Source organism: Myxocyprinus asiaticus, chromosome 9 (assembly GCF_019703515.2).
Source record: "Myxocyprinus asiaticus isolate MX2 ecotype Aquarium Trade chromosome 9, UBuf_Myxa_2, whole genome shotgun sequence".
Taxonomy (NCBI): Eukaryota; Metazoa; Chordata; class Actinopteri; order Cypriniformes; family Catostomidae; genus Myxocyprinus; species Myxocyprinus asiaticus.
The window spans coordinates 52,398,982-52,416,795 of record NC_059352.1 but is presented as its reverse complement, the minus strand read 5'-3'; the positions used below and the strand labels follow the sequence as shown (position 1 = coordinate 52,416,795).

Here is a 17,814-nt window from a genome sequence, read left to right as displayed (position 1 = left end):
ACAGTCGGAATGAATCTTGGGAAAAGAGCTACAAATGCAGTGAATGCAGGTGTGTATGTGTCTGCAGGTAACGTGCTGCCGCTGCCGTTTATACTGAACATAGCAGATACATAAGTATTTAAACAGTTAATGAAAGACCGCAGCCAGCATGCTGTTTTTCTCTTTTAGTAATTCTTGAAGTAGGCTAGTTGAAGTATGTTGAACCCCACCCAACGTTTGCCCTCAAGGGTGGGAGAGACGCTTACCTGCCATCTCATGACCTCAAACACACTTCTCGCTTTAGAAAGTGAGATCTGTATGAAATGTTAATGCTTTCAGCAGCCGTGGCTTGTTTGGAGTGGCATACTATCGTACAACTCTATTTCAACATTTCTATCACACAGTACACTCTAATATACTGCATTTGTCAATGCACACTATATGCTGACCCCGTTTACATGCACTTAAGAAAATGGTTTATTCCAGGTTTTTCACAGAAAGCCTTTCTCACGGGCATTTAAATCAACTACTGTAGGTTTCTGCTGGAGTAATGCAGCTTATATGGCTATGTAAAGGCATAAGTGGTGTTCTGGGGCCTTGGGATACCCCGGGGAATGATGAAAGAGGGAAACGCCACTACTGCAGTGCAATGCTGATGGGAAATAAAGAAAACAAGCACTGGACATCTGAAAATAAAGTGAAGCAAATGCGAACATAAAATAGCAAATTTGTCCCCAGATGGCATGATCGTTATTTACAGCAGCATCGCGGGGAAATTAATTTGGAGAAAGACTATTATTGACCAAGCCGCATGTATACGGGGGTCAAGAGTATGCTGCTTACACAGTGAACACTTTCTCCCAACAAACGGCTTTCTGTTCTCCATGTAAACATGCACACTCAATCCTGCAATGCACTTGACTTGACCTTTCATTTTCTGTGCAAAAAATTTACTCCGTTTTATTAAATGCGATTTGTTAACGTAAAAAGTTTTGATAATTTAAACTGACTGCCAAACTGAACCATGCATTTCCAAGTAAGTGTATTACAGTATGTATGTCCATGCACTTTCTTTTATCAACATCACAATTTTAATTTAAAATTTAAATGTGTGTGTGTGTGTGTGTGTGTATATAAGAGAAGAATAATATTGGGTCCTGTAACTGGTCACCATTGCTTTAAAGTTTTTCAGTGTTTTTAATCACTGTTTTGCTTTCATTTTAAATGAACCTGTGGTGTGACATGAATTGTTTTAAAGTACAAATATTCTATTCTCTCAATACAAGTAATAAAATCTTTATGCATAATTATTACAGTGATGTGAAAAAGTATTTGCCCCCATCTAGGGCTGGGCGATATATCGAATATTAACGATATCACAGATGCAGTCGATGAATCTTATGTTAAAACTAAGAATATTCCGTTATTCTTGAAATGCAGAATATTCTGTAGGCTTGGGATTGATGCCTTTTTCACGCATCGATAATCTGAAGATTTTCCCAATGATTATCGATATACGCTACCGGTCAAAAGTTTTGAAACACTTACTCATTCTTTATTATAATTTTTTTTTCTTCACATTTTAGAATAATAGTAAAGTCATTAAAACTATGGAATAACATAAATGGAACTATGGGAATTATGTTGTGACTAAACAAAATCCCAAATAAATCAAAACTGTGTTATATTTGAGCATCTTCAAAGTAGTCACCCTTTGTCTAGAATTTGCAGACATGTACTCTTGACATTTTCTCAACCAGCTTCTTGAGGTATCACCCTGGGATGATTTTTAAACAGTATTGAAGGAGTTCCCATCTATGTTGGGCACTTATTGGCTGCTTTTCTTTATTATTTGGCTCAAGTCAAAGTTTTATTACATTTTAGTTTAATGAAATAAATGAATATGGTGGCACAATTATATTTTTGTCTACAAAACTAATTTCAAACATTTAAGCATACGCCTTCAGATCAAAAGATTTTTAAGATCATGAGAAACATTTCAGTCAAGTGTTTCAAAACATTTGACCGGTAGTGTACATCGGGATATAAATAGGGCTGCTCGTTGCACAACAGTCTTTGTGTCTTCAGACATATTTCTCAACACAGCTTTGGTAAAGTGTGAGCTGCAGGGTAAATTAAAGCGGGCCGCACACCGGACATGTCTGGTGACGACATGGTGCGTTCTAAGATTCAAAACAATTTATTTTCTACAAAGGTATGCACATACCGCCAACGCTCAGCATCAACATCCTAAAGTGACACGGAGCGCAACTCGCATAGTTTTCCATTAAATTCGACCCAATTCATTATCAAAGGACAAAGATTATCTACTCTAGTCATTTCTGGATTATATATTGTGTATACGTATCTTTCTAGAGCCTTCACAATGTATTTTCAATAACAAGGATGTCTTTTTGTGGTTTGACAGCTTGAATAAAAAACTGATTCAAGGCTATATACAGAGAAATTGCATAATAAACGTCGCTGTTTCTAATCGTTCAGTTCGCGTAGTTTCACCATTCTTGAAGTAACCTTCGTAACTTTGGACTGCTACTGCTTCAGCTGGTCCTGTGTGGGTGTGATACATGTTATATAACCCTCTTGTGGTGTCCCAACGCTATTATTTCAGACTGTTAAACAGAGGCCAACTGAGTGAATTGGAAAGCATGCAAATTGGGCTTCTTGTTTAAATGTCGGCTAATTTTAATATATCAATGCCTCAAATATATTGATAAAATAACGTGCCGATCAATATATCGATATTTTGTGACATCCCTAATATTCCATTATTTGTATGCTGAAACTCAGAATATTCCTTTATCCTTAATCTGTGCACTTTTAAAATGTCTTACGCATAGAAGACATTGACATTTGTTTAAGAGATGCTTTTGTTTAAAGCGACTTTATATATAAGGAATACTTTCTAAGAGACTGTAACATGAGATGTGCCAAAATATCTGTAATAGATGTCCATGTTAAAGTTGTCACTTGTGCTCGTGTTCTGCTACAACACAAATTAACATGACTGACAGTGTTCAGTATTGAACATACAGATCTTAACTGAGCTGCTCAGGAGACACCGTACGATTGGTTTTGCTTTGAGTTCAGTCTTCTGCTGACACTCTGAAGAAGTGGCCAAGGACAGTGTGTACGTTTGCGTGTGTTGTGTAAAGGAGCAGTCCTCTTATCCAAACTAGATCAACTAGTTTCTCATTGTAGCTCATGTGCAGAGGGTGGTGTGTGTGACATTCACACTCGTGCGTGTCTCTCTCAAACACAGGCGTTTGCAGTTCATTCTGAAGCTTTTATCTGCACAGATTTGAATTCAGAACCTTTGGACCTTCTTAGACTGATGCAGGAATCTGATTGGTGTAGGAAGTATGAACAGCCACTCCCCATAGAGAGAAAAGGAACAGTGAGATCATATTACAGCTAGCCAATCAGTGTGCAGCTGAGGGTTTGACTGACTGCAGGGTTTGGTGGAGGGGCCCATCTGGGTTTTACGACGCATAAAGAGTGTGAGCAGAACGGAGCGCTGCTTCCCACACCAGCAGCTGTTTTTGTGCTTTATATAACTACGTATTTCTATCTGTAGCCACTCAGAGATCTGTATGTATAACGCAGGAGGCTTTGCATCACTATTTAACACTAGATTTCTACATTAGAGGTCTTCTAGAAATGTAAAGGCAACAATGTCCCTTTAAGGCAAGTCTATTTGGCGGCCATCTGGGTAAGGCGTCCGAGCAGCTGTTTTCTATCTACAACAGCTCGTATCTACTTGAATGCGGCACGTTAGAAACACGCCAACTGACCCGTAACTAAAGCTGCCAGTGTTTAGAAGCCCTCACTTGAAAAACACGATAACACATGCACTGTAACAGTGATTTAAGGCGGTTTTACACGGGAAAACGCACCAGTTGAGGTGCAACAATGCCACCTACTGCTTCTGCTCAGATACTGGGTCTCTAAGGTCATTACTGGAAATATTGTATTAGTTATTGCATATAAATAAAAATAATCAAGATTAAATAGCTGAATAATATAATTGTAAGTATTGATTGTGTCTTGCCATCTGTCTCTAGATGCTTTTTTTAATGATGGGAGAAACAGACTGTATTACTTTGTTTCTATTGCCAAATTGATATAGTATACATAACATCACATCAATCGTTAAAATGGGAGGGCTACAAAAGAACATTAAAAATCCGCAAAACACTTTGTTAAATAACCTCCTGGGAAATTATATTTTCTGTTTATCTAAAGTTGATGTTTCAGACACCTGTTGCAGAAGAGAACATTTAAGTATACGGCCCATTTGCATGTACCGCACAGTCATCTGTCATCACTTTGCAAGTATCCGTAGCCAATTTTCACCTGGTACACCGACTCGGCTGTTTTCCTATTTATGTCTCTATAAATGCTTAAAGAAACGTTATATAACTCAGGAAATTCAGCAGCAGTGAGTTTATACTTCATGTTGTTTTTGAGTACAAACAAGCTAAACGTCGTTTGATTGGTTGTGAATAAATTCAGCTCTAACTGGTCAACGACAAGCGGCAGCTGCGGAGAGAGAGAATATTTTTATCTTGCGCGGTATGCGCCACAAGCAGTCGTGCACAACACGAGGAGCAGCAGGATTCTTGTGAACGAGCTTGGAAAGCGACGGCGCTTCGACTGCCGCCTCATTGAAAATAAATAGGGAACGTGCGGTTACTGCGTCCTGTGTAAAACCGCCTTTATGACAAGCTTAAAGTATTTCTTGTCTGACTAACAGAAAATAATGATGTTAATAAAGACCTCAAGTACAACCGAACAGAAGTAATTTTTACCAAAAATAAAGTGCACTATCCGTTTCAGCCAATATTGTGTTTTTTATTATCAGTATCTGTCTCAATCAGTCAATATGGGAAGCAGATGATGATAATCAAGCTTTATTTTTTCCTATTTAGTCTGTAATATTGGCCATCATTTCAACTACTGGCGATTTGTTAATTATCGTCTATTGGTATCAACTACAAATTTTCTAGATTAATGCAAGCTGATTTATAAATATTGGGGACAAAGATGACAAATATGCCGTAAATGAGATTATAAATGGCATGCGTGATTCTGAAATACGGTTCTTGAATAATCCTCATGGTTCAGGAGAAATCTGAACTATAAATACCAGGATGTGTCCTCGCTTGTCCAGTTCTTCTCCTCCCCCTCACTCTCTATTCATCTCTCTCTCGTCACGCTGTCATGTAGGGATGTGATGCTGGAGGCAGGAATGCACATTTGACAGAGCAGCGTCTCTTCTGTGTATTTGTTTCTCTCAGCAGTGATCATGTGTTGTGTGTTTCATGACGACGCTCATCGAGCTCGTCGGTTTAGCTGAGAGAGAATCTGTTGAGAATGCAGAAGATATTTTTATTTAACGGTGACTTGCACAAAACCTGTCCAGGTCACATTTCACCCCAAAAGGAAAAAGAAATTAATATTTTGCTTAAAGAAAATAAAGCCTATATTTAGGACTATTAAAGGAATGTAGGGGTGCACCGATAATCAAACATTTTGGCTGATACCGATACCAATAAATATAAATTAAAAAACTAAGCCGATACCAATATTTCGCCACTTAACCTTTTGTCATCAAATCAATGTTTTACATACATATCACTGTTTGCCACAATGAAAGATAAATAGAAGATGAAAAGATAAAAATTATACAAAATTACTAAATATGCTAACGATGATTAATAAGGTTCAACAAAACATTTTACATGTATATGATATGCATAGCATGAATTATGTTCTATGTTGGGAAATTCCAAGGAAATGTCAACCACATCATGGAAAAATAAAAAGTTTTAACCAAAGGAACAAAACCCCCTTTTAATATTGTATAATAGTGTTATAATGAATAATGCCGTCCAGACCGCTAGAGGGCGCCGCTTGCTCGCACAGCGCTGAATGCAGCCTATTTTAAAACAGTCTTTTAAGGTTTATTAATCGTGCAAGGACCTATTGCGATTTTAATCTTAATTCAATAAATCGTGCAGCATTAATGTATATCATACTGATATCTCATAAGTCAAAGTCTGCTGGTGTCAAAGTGTTTTGAATGGTTTCCCTCATCATGTAGCCTATAGGTTAGTGCCACTTTTACAACGGTCACGTCCATTTATGACGAGTTTTCTGCATTAACGTGAAAACGAGGAACACACAAAGTGTGTTACTAATTAGAAATAACCCACTGGTTTATCATATATCGGTGTTTTCATGCTTATAACCACTGTGTGATATTATTTTCATAAGTTAAATGACCTTCCGGAGTCCAATAGAAATAACTCTGAGATACTGAGCTCTTGAATACACCCGTGTGTGTGTTGTGTTAAGTTCATCTCTGTGTCAGTCTGCTGTGGTACAGTGTGTGTTGAAGCCCCATACACTAAATTATGTATGAGGGACTCATGAATATTTAAACAGCTGCCTCAATCCTCTTGTCACCAGAAAGAGAGAAATATAATATCTTTGGCTTTTAGTGGCGTCATCTGTGAGCGAGATTCTTCCATTAGAGACGTTAGTTGAGCGCCGTCTCTCTATCTCAGTCTCCATTCCAGTTCATTTCACTTTTCCTCTGTTGCTCCGTCTCATGGAGGTCAGTCTTTTAAGTGAGCTGTTTTTCTTTTCTTTGCCTTCTCGCGCTCACTCGCTCTTTTAATCTATGGATCGTGGCCAAGTGGTCAATTAACCCCTCTCTGTGTCTCCCTCTGTCTCATGTAGGGTTCACAGGACATGTTGGGGTCTCAGGAAGGTCTTGTTCCTCCATTCTCCAGCTTCCCTCCCCCACCGCCCCCTCCCCCTCAAAACGGCCTTGCGCTGGAGTTTGGGGGGGGCACTATTTACCCCGCAGGGGGGCAGGGGCAAACGGAGCCGCCAGCAGGAGTCAGCACCCCCTCCTCTAACCCCAGCACTCAAGTAAGTGCTAACTCCGCGCCCCTCCTCTGAGCATATGGTGACTTCTGATTACTCGCACCATTTGGACAACTGCACCAACAAACGGTGTTGAATGACTTCCTGTTGGTCAATCTATTTTCTCAAAGCTCTTGGTGTCACCACGGACATTATCATTTCACAGCTATAACAGTCCTCTGAGGATTGTGATTTTGTCTTGCTGTGATTGCTGAGAAATGTAAGAAATGTGTATATCTTAATTAACTTAATTAAATTAAGACTGACAGTGTTGATTTTTGTAGAGTTGTAAGACCCAGTGGTGTCACTCAACCTGATTTGGAGAAGCTGTAGCGCTGAATATTGTCTGGATAGCAACATTAAAAAGTGTGAAGAATAAAAAATAATAATAATAATTTGAAGAAACGTTATCAACATTTGTAGAATTAAACATGACTTCTGTTTCATTCTAAAATCTTGAGATTAAAATGAGTAGTGAATAGTAAGAAATAAACCAAATCTCTATATAATTTCTTATATTAGAAAACAATTATTAATTTCTGAATGTTCATATCTGCTTCCTTGCAACATACTTTAAAAAAAAAAAAAAAAATTGTATTTATGTTGCATCTTCTTCCAAATAATATTTTAAGAATTTGCTCTGGATTCAGTAAAATTGCAGTATAAAAACCTATTATTAAATTAGCAAATTTGTCTTTTTATATTATTTTTTCACATGAAAATATATAGGTACTTTTATATTTTCAGGAAGGGGGTCCCTTGCAAGGGGATCATCATATTTAAGGGTCCTTTGCATCTAAAGCCCAAGCATACAATACGCGACTTGCAGTCGGTGCCCTGCGACTCTCAGTCCTGTTTTTTGTCGTGCTGGTGCGAAGACTCGAGGACTGTAGTGTACCAACTACACGACTGTTCGTCCCCGACTGAGACCATGTGTACATTTAAGATGCGTTTTGGGTGATCCGATCACAATTGTACAAGCGAGACATCACCGTTACACCTGGTCGACTCTTTTGACCACTTGTGTTTAGATTTCGAGGAGAGAAGGACATACATCAATCATTATGTCTGTGTATTACTAAATCATAAGCGCAAAAAGTAAGAATTATTCGCAAACATGAAGTTTAAAGCAGAATTCTGAGTTATTTCAGTACAGTTCCTGTAACTGAGCTTCTAATGTGCATGCTTCTCATATCCCTATTGTACATGTTCATGTATTTGCTTTTTTACATTTTCTAATCGTACGCTTATTTCCCTTTAAATCCACACATAACCGGCGAAAAACCAGACCGTTACAGCTTGGGATGTCATAAAATATTGATGTATCTATTATTGATCGGCACATTGTTTTATCGGTATATTTTTGAGGTATCGATATATTAAAATTAGCCGACATTTAAATTAGAAGCCCAACTGGCGTGCTTTTACTCAGTTGGCCTCTGTTTAACAGTCTGGCGTAATAGCGTTGGGAGACCACAAGAGGACGGTATATCATTTACTGAAGCACACACGCAAACACACACAGGACAGCCTGAAGTGGCACAGATGGCAGTATAAACTTAAAGGTTTTTGCACTTCAAGAATAAACAGTGACGTTGATGAGTTTGCAGTTAGTGATACTGGTGTAACAGTGCGATGTTTATTATGCAATAGCCTTGAAATAGGTCTTTCATTCAAGTTGTCAATCCACAAAAAGACATACTTGTTACTGAAAATACATTGTGTAGGCTCTAGAAAGATGCTTTCACACAATATATCAATATATAGTTTACCAAAGTTGTGTTGAGAAATATGTCTGAAGAGACAAAGACTTGTGCAATGTGTAGCCCTATTTATATCTGGAAAAAATGGATATATATTGATAAGCATCGGGAAAATCTTCCGATTATTGATGCATGAAAAAGGCATCGATCCCAAGCCTAGTTACAGCTGCCTTTTAGCGTTGTTGCGTTTCAAATGGATCGCCCAAAATGCATCTTAAAATTAAAATAACGAAATTCACATACTCGTGCGGTTTATTCTTGATAACATGGCAACAAACGTGAAAGAACGACTCACACCCATTATCATGTGTTTTGTGCTAATTTACAGTGGAAAAAAAATGAAAACAGCTGAAAATAATAAAGACAGCGGCTAGTGAAATGTGGATGATGTTTTTTTATTTTCTAATTATTTTTTGTCTTCTGCTTACTAATACATTGCCCTCTATTTCATTGGCTGTTGCTCATTGTCAGTCTTTCTCTGATCGGGACGTTGCACACACCTGACGACAAGATGTCTAGATACCAAGCTGTTTTAAAAAACGTTCATAGCGTCGGGGACTCGTCTCGGCCTGTTACAGGAGTGCGCACACAACGGCCGTTCGTCGAGAGATCCAAGACTTCTCGTCGGAAACCAGTCGCCAACTTTAAACGTCAAAGAAGACGAGCTTGCATCCTGTAGTACACTAGCATTAAAAGTTTGAAAACCCCTATTTTTGAAGCAGAAGTATAAAGTTAATATTAACTTTGAAGCTGTTATTTTTGGGTCGTTAAAAGACAAACTACAATATGTGAACAACATTAAGTTTGTGGTTGCTTTAACATCATACAGTACTGGCCAAATTAATAAAATATCAATATAAAATGTGACTTCAATTGATATATCCACTAGGGCTGCAACAAACGATTATTTTGATAATCGACTAATCTAACGATTATTGGAACGATTATTTGACTATTTGGACGATTATTGCAACAGTTAATCATTAGCTCTTAATCCCAATCAAAAACGTATTTTGTTGCGGTGTATAACGGGGTGAAGACTACCCTCTCTCACCTTTCTGTTCACTTCAATCCATCTTTAACTCACAAAAAACAAACTCTCTCTTATTAATAGAGCTGTTTCTTCACGATAAGATGCGCATCGTAACACATATTATGATTCACTAATCACTACGATGCGAGCCATCACGTTATAATCTAGCTGCGTTAAGCGTGCGCGCTCGAGGGATGAGCGTCCCGTGACAGAGTGTGCATCAGCCGGATACAGTTTCAATCTCTCCCCCTTAGATTGGGTCACTGCATGCAACTCATAGAAAGGGCCAATTTTGGAGTTTATAGTCCTTTACATGACCTGCTTCCTTAATATTTGAGCTTAAATAAAGGATGCTTTAAAGACGCTCTGACATGCAAGTCTTGCTTCAGTGGAACGGCAGCTCCGGCTCCGCTTTATTTCACAATGAGAGTTGTTCTGTAATTAATTATTTGGTATTTTTGTATAATTCCCGCATACTTCAGTCTACATCACCTGAAGCTGTTTGGAAAGTTTTGAGTGCATCTGGACTGTGAGCTGTGTGATCTCAATTGGTGCTCCTCTCGCGCATCATCATTAGAGTTTCATATGACCTAATGTTACGTTAAATGAGATCAAACGACTATTCGACATTGAACATTCGAACATTGATTAATCGTTTCAGCCCTAATATCCACTGACATACAGTGGTTTTACATGGTCTCAAAAAAGAATGTTTCTTTGAGATTTGAATATAGCTAAAATAATAAAACCGTAAAAATGAGGCAATGTAAGAGGTATTTATAGTTTATTAATCTAATTGTATCTTTTCTCAGTATCTTTGATCCAAAAAATGTTGTTGATCATCTATTTTAATTCTCTTTTCTGTCAAACCTTGATGGCAGAATTTATAGCCAAATTAAAAGTCCTGAATAAATTGAACTCTGATTTGAATTGCTTACGTTAGATATATGTAGGTATCTTTGCATTATGAGCCCTGGATGACACTTATGTCTAGCAACACCTCTGGTAATGTCTGTGTCTCTCTCTCTCTCTCTCTCTCTGTCTGTCTCTCAGCTGTCAGACGGGTCTCCTCAGGCAGAGGTCCAGTGTGTGTCCACTGTCGGTTCGGGCAGTGAAGACTCTTCAGAGAAAGGAACCCCCAAACGACTTCATGTTTCCAACATCCCCTTCCGCTTCAGAGACCCGGACCTGCGGCAGATGTTTGGGGTACTAGATGCACTTTAGGGTTTATTAACTGTATGATTTTAGAACACAATCATGTGAATAAGGGCCAGTTCTGCCCCCTGGTGATCTACATTGTAACATCACATAAATGGAAGGTTTTTTTTTTTTGCCCAATTTGGAATGCCAAATTCCCACTACTTAGTAGGTCCTCGTGGTGGCGCGGTTACTCGCCTCAATCCGGGTGGCGGAGGACAAGTCTCAGTTGCCTCCGCTTCTGAGACCGTCAATCCGTGCATCTTATCACGTGACTCGTTGTGCATGACACCGCGGAGACTCACAGCATGTGGAGGCTCATGCTACTCTCCACGATCCACGCACAACTTACCACACGCCCCATTGAGAGCGAGAACCACTAATGACGACCACGAGGAGGTTACCCCATGTGATTATACCCTCCCTAGCAACCGGGCCAATTTGGTTGCTTAGGAGACCTGGCTGGAGTCACTCAGCACACCCTGGATTGAACTCAAGACTCCAGGTGTGATAGTCAGCGTCAATACTCACTGAGATACCCAGACCCCAGTTGAAGTTTTTAATGAACAATGCCCTGTTTTATAATGAAATATATAAAGGTGTGTATTTTGTGTTAGGAGTATTTTTGTTGAGCATTCTGTGGTGTGTGTGTGTGTGTGTGTGTGTGTGTGTGTGTGTGTGTGTGTGTGTTTTAATAGCAATTTGGAAAGATTCTGGATGTGGAGATCATTTTCAATGACAGAGGCTCAAAGGTAAGAGACTGTTTTTGAACCGAATCTGATTGAATGTTAATCCATTAAAGGAATAGTTTTGACACCCTCATGTCAATCTAAACCTGTATAACTTTTGAGTTAACTGGCAAAATGTCCAGGCTTCTCTTTTCCTTACAATGAATATGGACCGTAACTGGGGATGTAGAGCTCCAGTAATGAAAATAAAGGTACCATACAGGTGCCATAAAAGTAAACAATAGCTAGGTCAGGCTGATATTCTGCCGTTTTGAGATTATCTGCATTGATCGATTAGCAAAAGTGGCCCTTTTTTTTTTTTTTTTTTTTTTTTTTTTTTGTAGAATCTATCGCCACCCTGGTAGCGTTGCACAATTACGACAAAAGATCATAATTGACAATTATTTCCCATTATGTTGTAAATGCAGTTCATTTCGATTTAATTGAAATTAACATTAAAACATTTCCTATGGGTGGATCAACTTCATGCTGTGTTCTTAATGTCAGCTACGAATCTAAAACTCTTACTGAATGAATTTTTATACATCAGTAAATCAAGGCTAATTGCTTAAGTGGTCATCTTTACATTGGCCCTCTTAAGGCGGGCGTACATGGTGCGATTTTCGGGGGTTATTTTCGGTCGGGAGAGATCATGTGGAAATCGTTGGTGCTCATGTGGTCGTGGCTCACATCGTGTGAGAGGAATTACGAGCGGAGCCGAGAGGCTTACGAGCAGCTCACGACCTCCCGATAATTTTGAAAAATGGTTAAAAAATTCGGGCCGATTTGCCGATCTACCTGAAGCTGACCAATCCAAGGGACGGTGTTACAATTCACACGATCAATGTAAACGGAGTATTCATGAAGCTTTTACACATTTGGAGAAAATATCCCCATAATATGCATGACCACATCACTGGGAATGATTCTACAGAAATGCAATGCTGTTCTCTGCTCTTCAAACAAATCAGTTACCATACGGGTTGCGCTAGAAAACAATCTTTATCACTCTGACGGACAGAGTTTGCGTATTTCCATCATGGTCTATTTTAATTCGTCATACTTGCATTCGTTTCGGTTCTAGGGCGACATTTAGGGGGATATAGCATCTGTTATAATTGTATATGCACACAATAGTGGATATGTGATTTAACTCTCCAAGCGCGTGTCTTGTAAAACAAAAGACTTCTAGTTAAAGTTCTATCTGTCAATCAACCGCTGCGCTAATAACATTTTTAACTGTTGTGTGCGGCTTTAAAGCGCATTCACATGGAAAGACCTCACAGATCTTCTTCAGCATGTCTGCTTTCAACATGCAAGCAGTGATACAGATGAGGAGTAGCAGCGTACATCTAAACCTGAATAACTCTGAATTCTGCACTAATCGTCATGTTTGCGCTTAAATTAAATGCAAGTATAACCGACAGAAACTGTGCGCAAATTTTCAGCACTTTTTAATCTTGTACATTGTGCACTTTTATGATGCAGTAACTGGCAGCAACACACTGACATTATGATTGATGTATGCAATCAAGAAATCACACAGCCTCCCTTCGAAATCTCAATCTGCCACATGTTAGACAGCATTTGTAATAAGTATCTTTTTTTTTTTTTTAATCGGCAGATGAGATTTCAGCTAATGCAGCCCCCATGCCAGTCTTTATTTTATTTCTAAATCGCAAGCTACGAGGAATTAAAGCAGTGTCCTCCTCTGGCTTTATGTCTTATGATAAATAGCATGAAAATTCAAGCGATTGCTCCGGAATTCGGCAGGTCGTTAAGTCATGTACGATTTTCAGATAAACTGACTCATAATGTGTGCAGGGGCTCACGACCTCCCGAGTGTCAGAACTCGCACTGTGTACGCCCGGACTTGGCAGCATAAAAAAAACACCTGTTATTCAGATTTTGAGTAAATTATTCTCTGAAGCGAGCAACAAATTTGTCTGCAATTGGTTACAATACTCAAAATGTTATAGATGCAGCATGTGTAGATCTGTATTAACTGCTAGAAATGACACTTTTTGTGGCAGCTGTAATTGTAATCTCAATTATTCAGTGAATTGTGCAGCCCTACATCCTGGTCTCTATATATTGGTATTATATCGACCATTAAAAAAAAAAACATATCGTTTTACAACTTATCGTGACCAATCACGACACATTGTGTTTGAATGTTTTCAGTTGAACGCAGGCGCTTGAAAGGAGCAACCTTGGATAACTCATTTAAATAATTAGAAAATCATGTGTGTTACAATTAATATGAGTAAATAATAACTGACTTTTCATTGTCGCTTCGCCTTTGTCGTGGTTCAGGGTTTTGGTTTTGTGACGTTTGAGACCAGTGCAGATGCAGAGAAAGCACGAGAGCGACTGCACGGGACCATCGTAGAGGGACGAAAGATCGAGGTGAGTCTCTGTCTGTGTGTCGTTCTCTCTTTCTCTTTCCTCTTCTGATATTTCCATTTCATACCTGAACTGACCTGGTACTCAAGATGCTCAGCTCTGTGTGTGTTTTGTGTGGCATCATGGGAAAGTGTGTGTGAGCTTAGCAATGCTAGTTGCATCTTCACTGCAGTCCACTATTAGATACTGTGAGTTGTTCTCAGCTCTTCTGATTGGTTGTTGTCTGGCTGAGTGTTGGTTATTAACAGCATGTGTTTCTTCCCTTTTACTTTTATTAAGTTCAATGATCTGTTTTGTACTAAGCATGCCTACAATATATCCGTTAGCCAATCACATGCGTGCATTTGATGCTGTCTTTGTTCCACCTGGTTTGAATGGCTTCCTTTTGTTCATTAAACATTTGCTTGGATTCTTTTGACACACGAGGACTGTCCGATTATTCTAAATGCTTTTCACAACTGTGATGATGTGCCTTTTTATGACATTTGTGTGCATAATGTGAGGAAATGGCTCACTTTTACAAATGCTTGTCGATTTTGTTTTTAGTGCATATGTAGATTGTTCCGTGAATCTGGAAGATGATAAAGCTTTTTGCTTGCTGTGTGTGTGTGTGTGTGTGTGTGTGCGGTCGACTGTTGCATGGAGCCGCGTGTTTCTGCCCTCGGGAGCCCTGGCGTGTTTGACGTGCTGGTTTTCTGGGTGTTTTTGAACAGTTCTTCAACTCCTCTGTGGTTTTCCCTGCATGACATATAAGATGGCTGCCTGTGTTTGTTTCTCGTAGACTGGGTGAAATGAGTTTCTTTTCTTTTATCTTTTTTCAGTTAGATTGAAATTGAATCCTGAAAGAGTCGTTTTTATTTATAAATTAATGTAGAAAGACTGGGCTAATGGTTACGTTAGTGTGTAGACCCAGAGGTGTCAAAGTCATTTTAGGTCAACAGCTGGATTGGTCAAAACGCACTTATGCGGGCCGGTCGACCTCTAATCGCAAGTATATTTTGAAAGTGCTCGAGCATTCGACTCAATGTGCCCTAGCCTTTAATATTAACACTGTTAAGCCTAAAAAAAACTCTGACTAATGTTTTCCTTTTACCATTTTCCTTTGTCCGTGAATTATTATTGCCGTGACTCGCTCAAGTGGACAAATGAACAGTTGCTCTGACATTTGCATCACTAACGAATGCAGATTCAGATGAAAAGTGTGAATGCAAAATAACATTCGGAATTAAGATTTACTACCGCTTTAAGATGCAACACAACACACTAAAGTGTTGATCTGTCGTATTGTAGCTTATATTAAAATATTGAAATCATACAGATATTTTAAGTACAGAAAATTCTTTGAATTTTTCCCTTAAATCACCCTGCAAATCATCCTCAGCTGTGTCTTTGACACCCCTGTTGTAGATGCATGATGCCTGTCCTGATGTTCTGTAGCTCCCTCTGGTGTCCGTGGCTGTTTGTGCATGGGACAGGATGTGGCCCGGTGTGGCGCAGCTTCATTTGGGTTTGCATGTGTCTGATCGTGGCAGCAGCGATGCTTTGTTTCAAGTGTTTTATCAGATTCAGTCAAAAGCAGGAATTGGATTTAATCTGGGCAGCAGCACTATATAACAAAATCATTTTGATTTATCTGTTTCTGGAATGCCATTGTTTTCACTGAGTTATGATCTATCAGGTTCCTTTCATTTGAATGTTATGAACAGAACTTAAATTTGCCATTATATGTTATGTTGTATGTAATGACAACCTAATGTTTTTTTTGTGTTTGTGTGTTTGTGGAGAGAATGACACACAATCAAACTCTTCACTCATCATCATTCCGTTGTAGATTCTCTCTCTCTCTTCTCTCTCTCTCTCTCTCTCTCTCTCTCTCTCTCTCTCTCTCTCTCTCTCTCCCTCTCCCTCTCCCCCCCTCTCTCTCTCTCTCTCTCTTGCCAGTCTGTCTGTCCAGCTCTGCACTCACCAAGTTTCCTATCTGTTGCATCACTTCCTGTCCCTGTCTCTATTTTTTGCCTCTGATGTCACTGTTTCTGGCCCCTCCCTTGAGTGATGTCATTAGTTTGGCATGTTAGTCTCACTAACCACTCCTCCATGTAAACCTGCTTCTATTTTCGCCCATATATTTCCAGCAAAGACTCTCTCTGTGCTGCATTTTCACACCATTAATTCTGAGTGTTTGAGTTTCTTGAATCATTCGTCCCTTTCTCCTCCTCCTCTGTGACACAGACGAATGCGGCCGCAGGCTCTTTAGCTCAACTACAGACAGATTTGATCACCTGAAGAGTTCTGTTGTCATTCTAAGTCTGTGTGTTTTGTTTTGTTTGGTTTATTTTCACTGCACTGAGTTTTTCTTTTCTTCTAATGTCCTCTCCTGCTTTCTTTTCTGGTTCAATCATTGCATTGTTTCGTTTGTTTTGGTTTTGTTCATTTTTCTCCTTTTTCCTTTCTATTCCCTTGATGATTTCTGTGTGTTGTTGTTATTGTTGTCAGTCTCCACGGTAACTGCTCGCGTGTCATCACGCCGTTTCCTGGCTCATGGTAAGTTTGTGTATGTACGGCTTCATCCCTGTTCAAACCCACCAACTCAAACCCCTGAGAGCTGAACTTCAGCCCCTCCCCCCTTAAAAGCTTTACAAACTGTGGTCTTTCGCTCTTTTGCACTGATTAGTGTGTTATTTGTGGAGGGAACAGAGATGCTTTAAAGCCCTTTTGGAGACGACGGCAGACCTCGTCCTCGTTAAGAAGATCGGCCGAACACATCCTGCTAGTGGCGTCTGTTTGCGGCTAGCATAATGGCATCTCTTCCCCGAGGTCTGTTCTGATATATTATTCAACAGAGGCATGGGAAAAAAATAAGCTTTATGAAATAATCATCATGAGTCTCATGTCTGTTATAGTTGCTAAGGACCACAGAGTACTGACAGAAATGATTTTCCCTCCCCAGCACTCACCATTTCTCCTCCTCTCCCCATATCTCATGATCATTAACACTTTTCCCACGCACTGACATGGCTCATGAGATTGACGCACTAAACCCTTCATTTCTCTCCTTACCATCCATCCATCCTGTGGTTCTAATGAACTCTCATTAGGGGTGGGCGGTATGACCGAAATCTTATACCATGGTATGAGTAATTATATTTTTGTAACACAGTAATGACAAATATCACAATTAGGGGTGTAAATCGCAAGTTTTGTCATGATATGATCTTACACGATTCTCTCGCTAGCGATCTGATGTTTGCCAATATCCAATGTCTGCCACAATTTCGATTCAGGTGTCAGGGGGCCTGGGTAGCTCAGTGGTAAAAGACGCTGGCTACCACCCCTGGAGTTTGTTAGTTCGCTAGTTCGAATCCCAGGGTGTGCTGAGTGACTCCAGCCAGGTCTCCTAAGCAACCAAATTGGCCCGGTTGCTAGGGAGGGTAGACTCAGACGTGGAGGGAGCTGGGATTCATCCTCCGCCACCCGGACTGAGGCAAATCACTATGCGACCACTAGGACTTAAAAACTGGGAATTGGGCATTCCAAATTGCAAGAGAAAAAAAAAAAGATTTCTATTTCACAAATGCAACCAAAATATATTTTATTGAGCCCTCTGAAAAGTGCTAATCCAGTATTCACATTGGGACATCCACAAAAAGTATGGTACTTCAGTTGTTAATAATAATACAGAAATATAATATAAATATAAGAATAAATATAAAAATATAGCTGAAAGCAGCGATGATGGGCCCAAGCACCATTGGTC

The 17,814-nt window shown here is 39.4% G+C and overlaps 1 protein-coding gene across 7 annotated transcripts in view; it reads left to right on the top strand.

Moving 5' to 3' along the window:
* Positions 1 to 17,814, top strand: part of rbfox2 (RNA binding fox-1 homolog 2) — a 49,875-nt gene that overhangs the window by 17,500 nt on the left and 14,561 nt on the right. For 5 of the 7 annotated variants that reach the window (XR_007898164.1, XR_007898163.1, XM_051706947.1 and 2 more), the window contains exons 2-5: positions 6,745 to 6,939; positions 10,783 to 10,935; positions 11,625 to 11,678; positions 13,971 to 14,063. Coding sequence is in view for 5 of the 7 variants with exons in the window: in XM_051706947.1 (XP_051562907.1) it covers positions 6,745 to 6,939; positions 10,783 to 10,935; positions 11,625 to 11,678; positions 13,971 to 14,063 (495 nt within the window). In the remaining 2 variants the exon portion in view is untranslated. The remainder of the gene's footprint in view (positions 1 to 6,744; positions 6,940 to 10,782; positions 10,936 to 11,624; positions 11,679 to 13,970; positions 14,064 to 17,814) is intronic. The other 2 variants (XM_051706949.1, XM_051706950.1) reach the window with 1 other exon arrangement.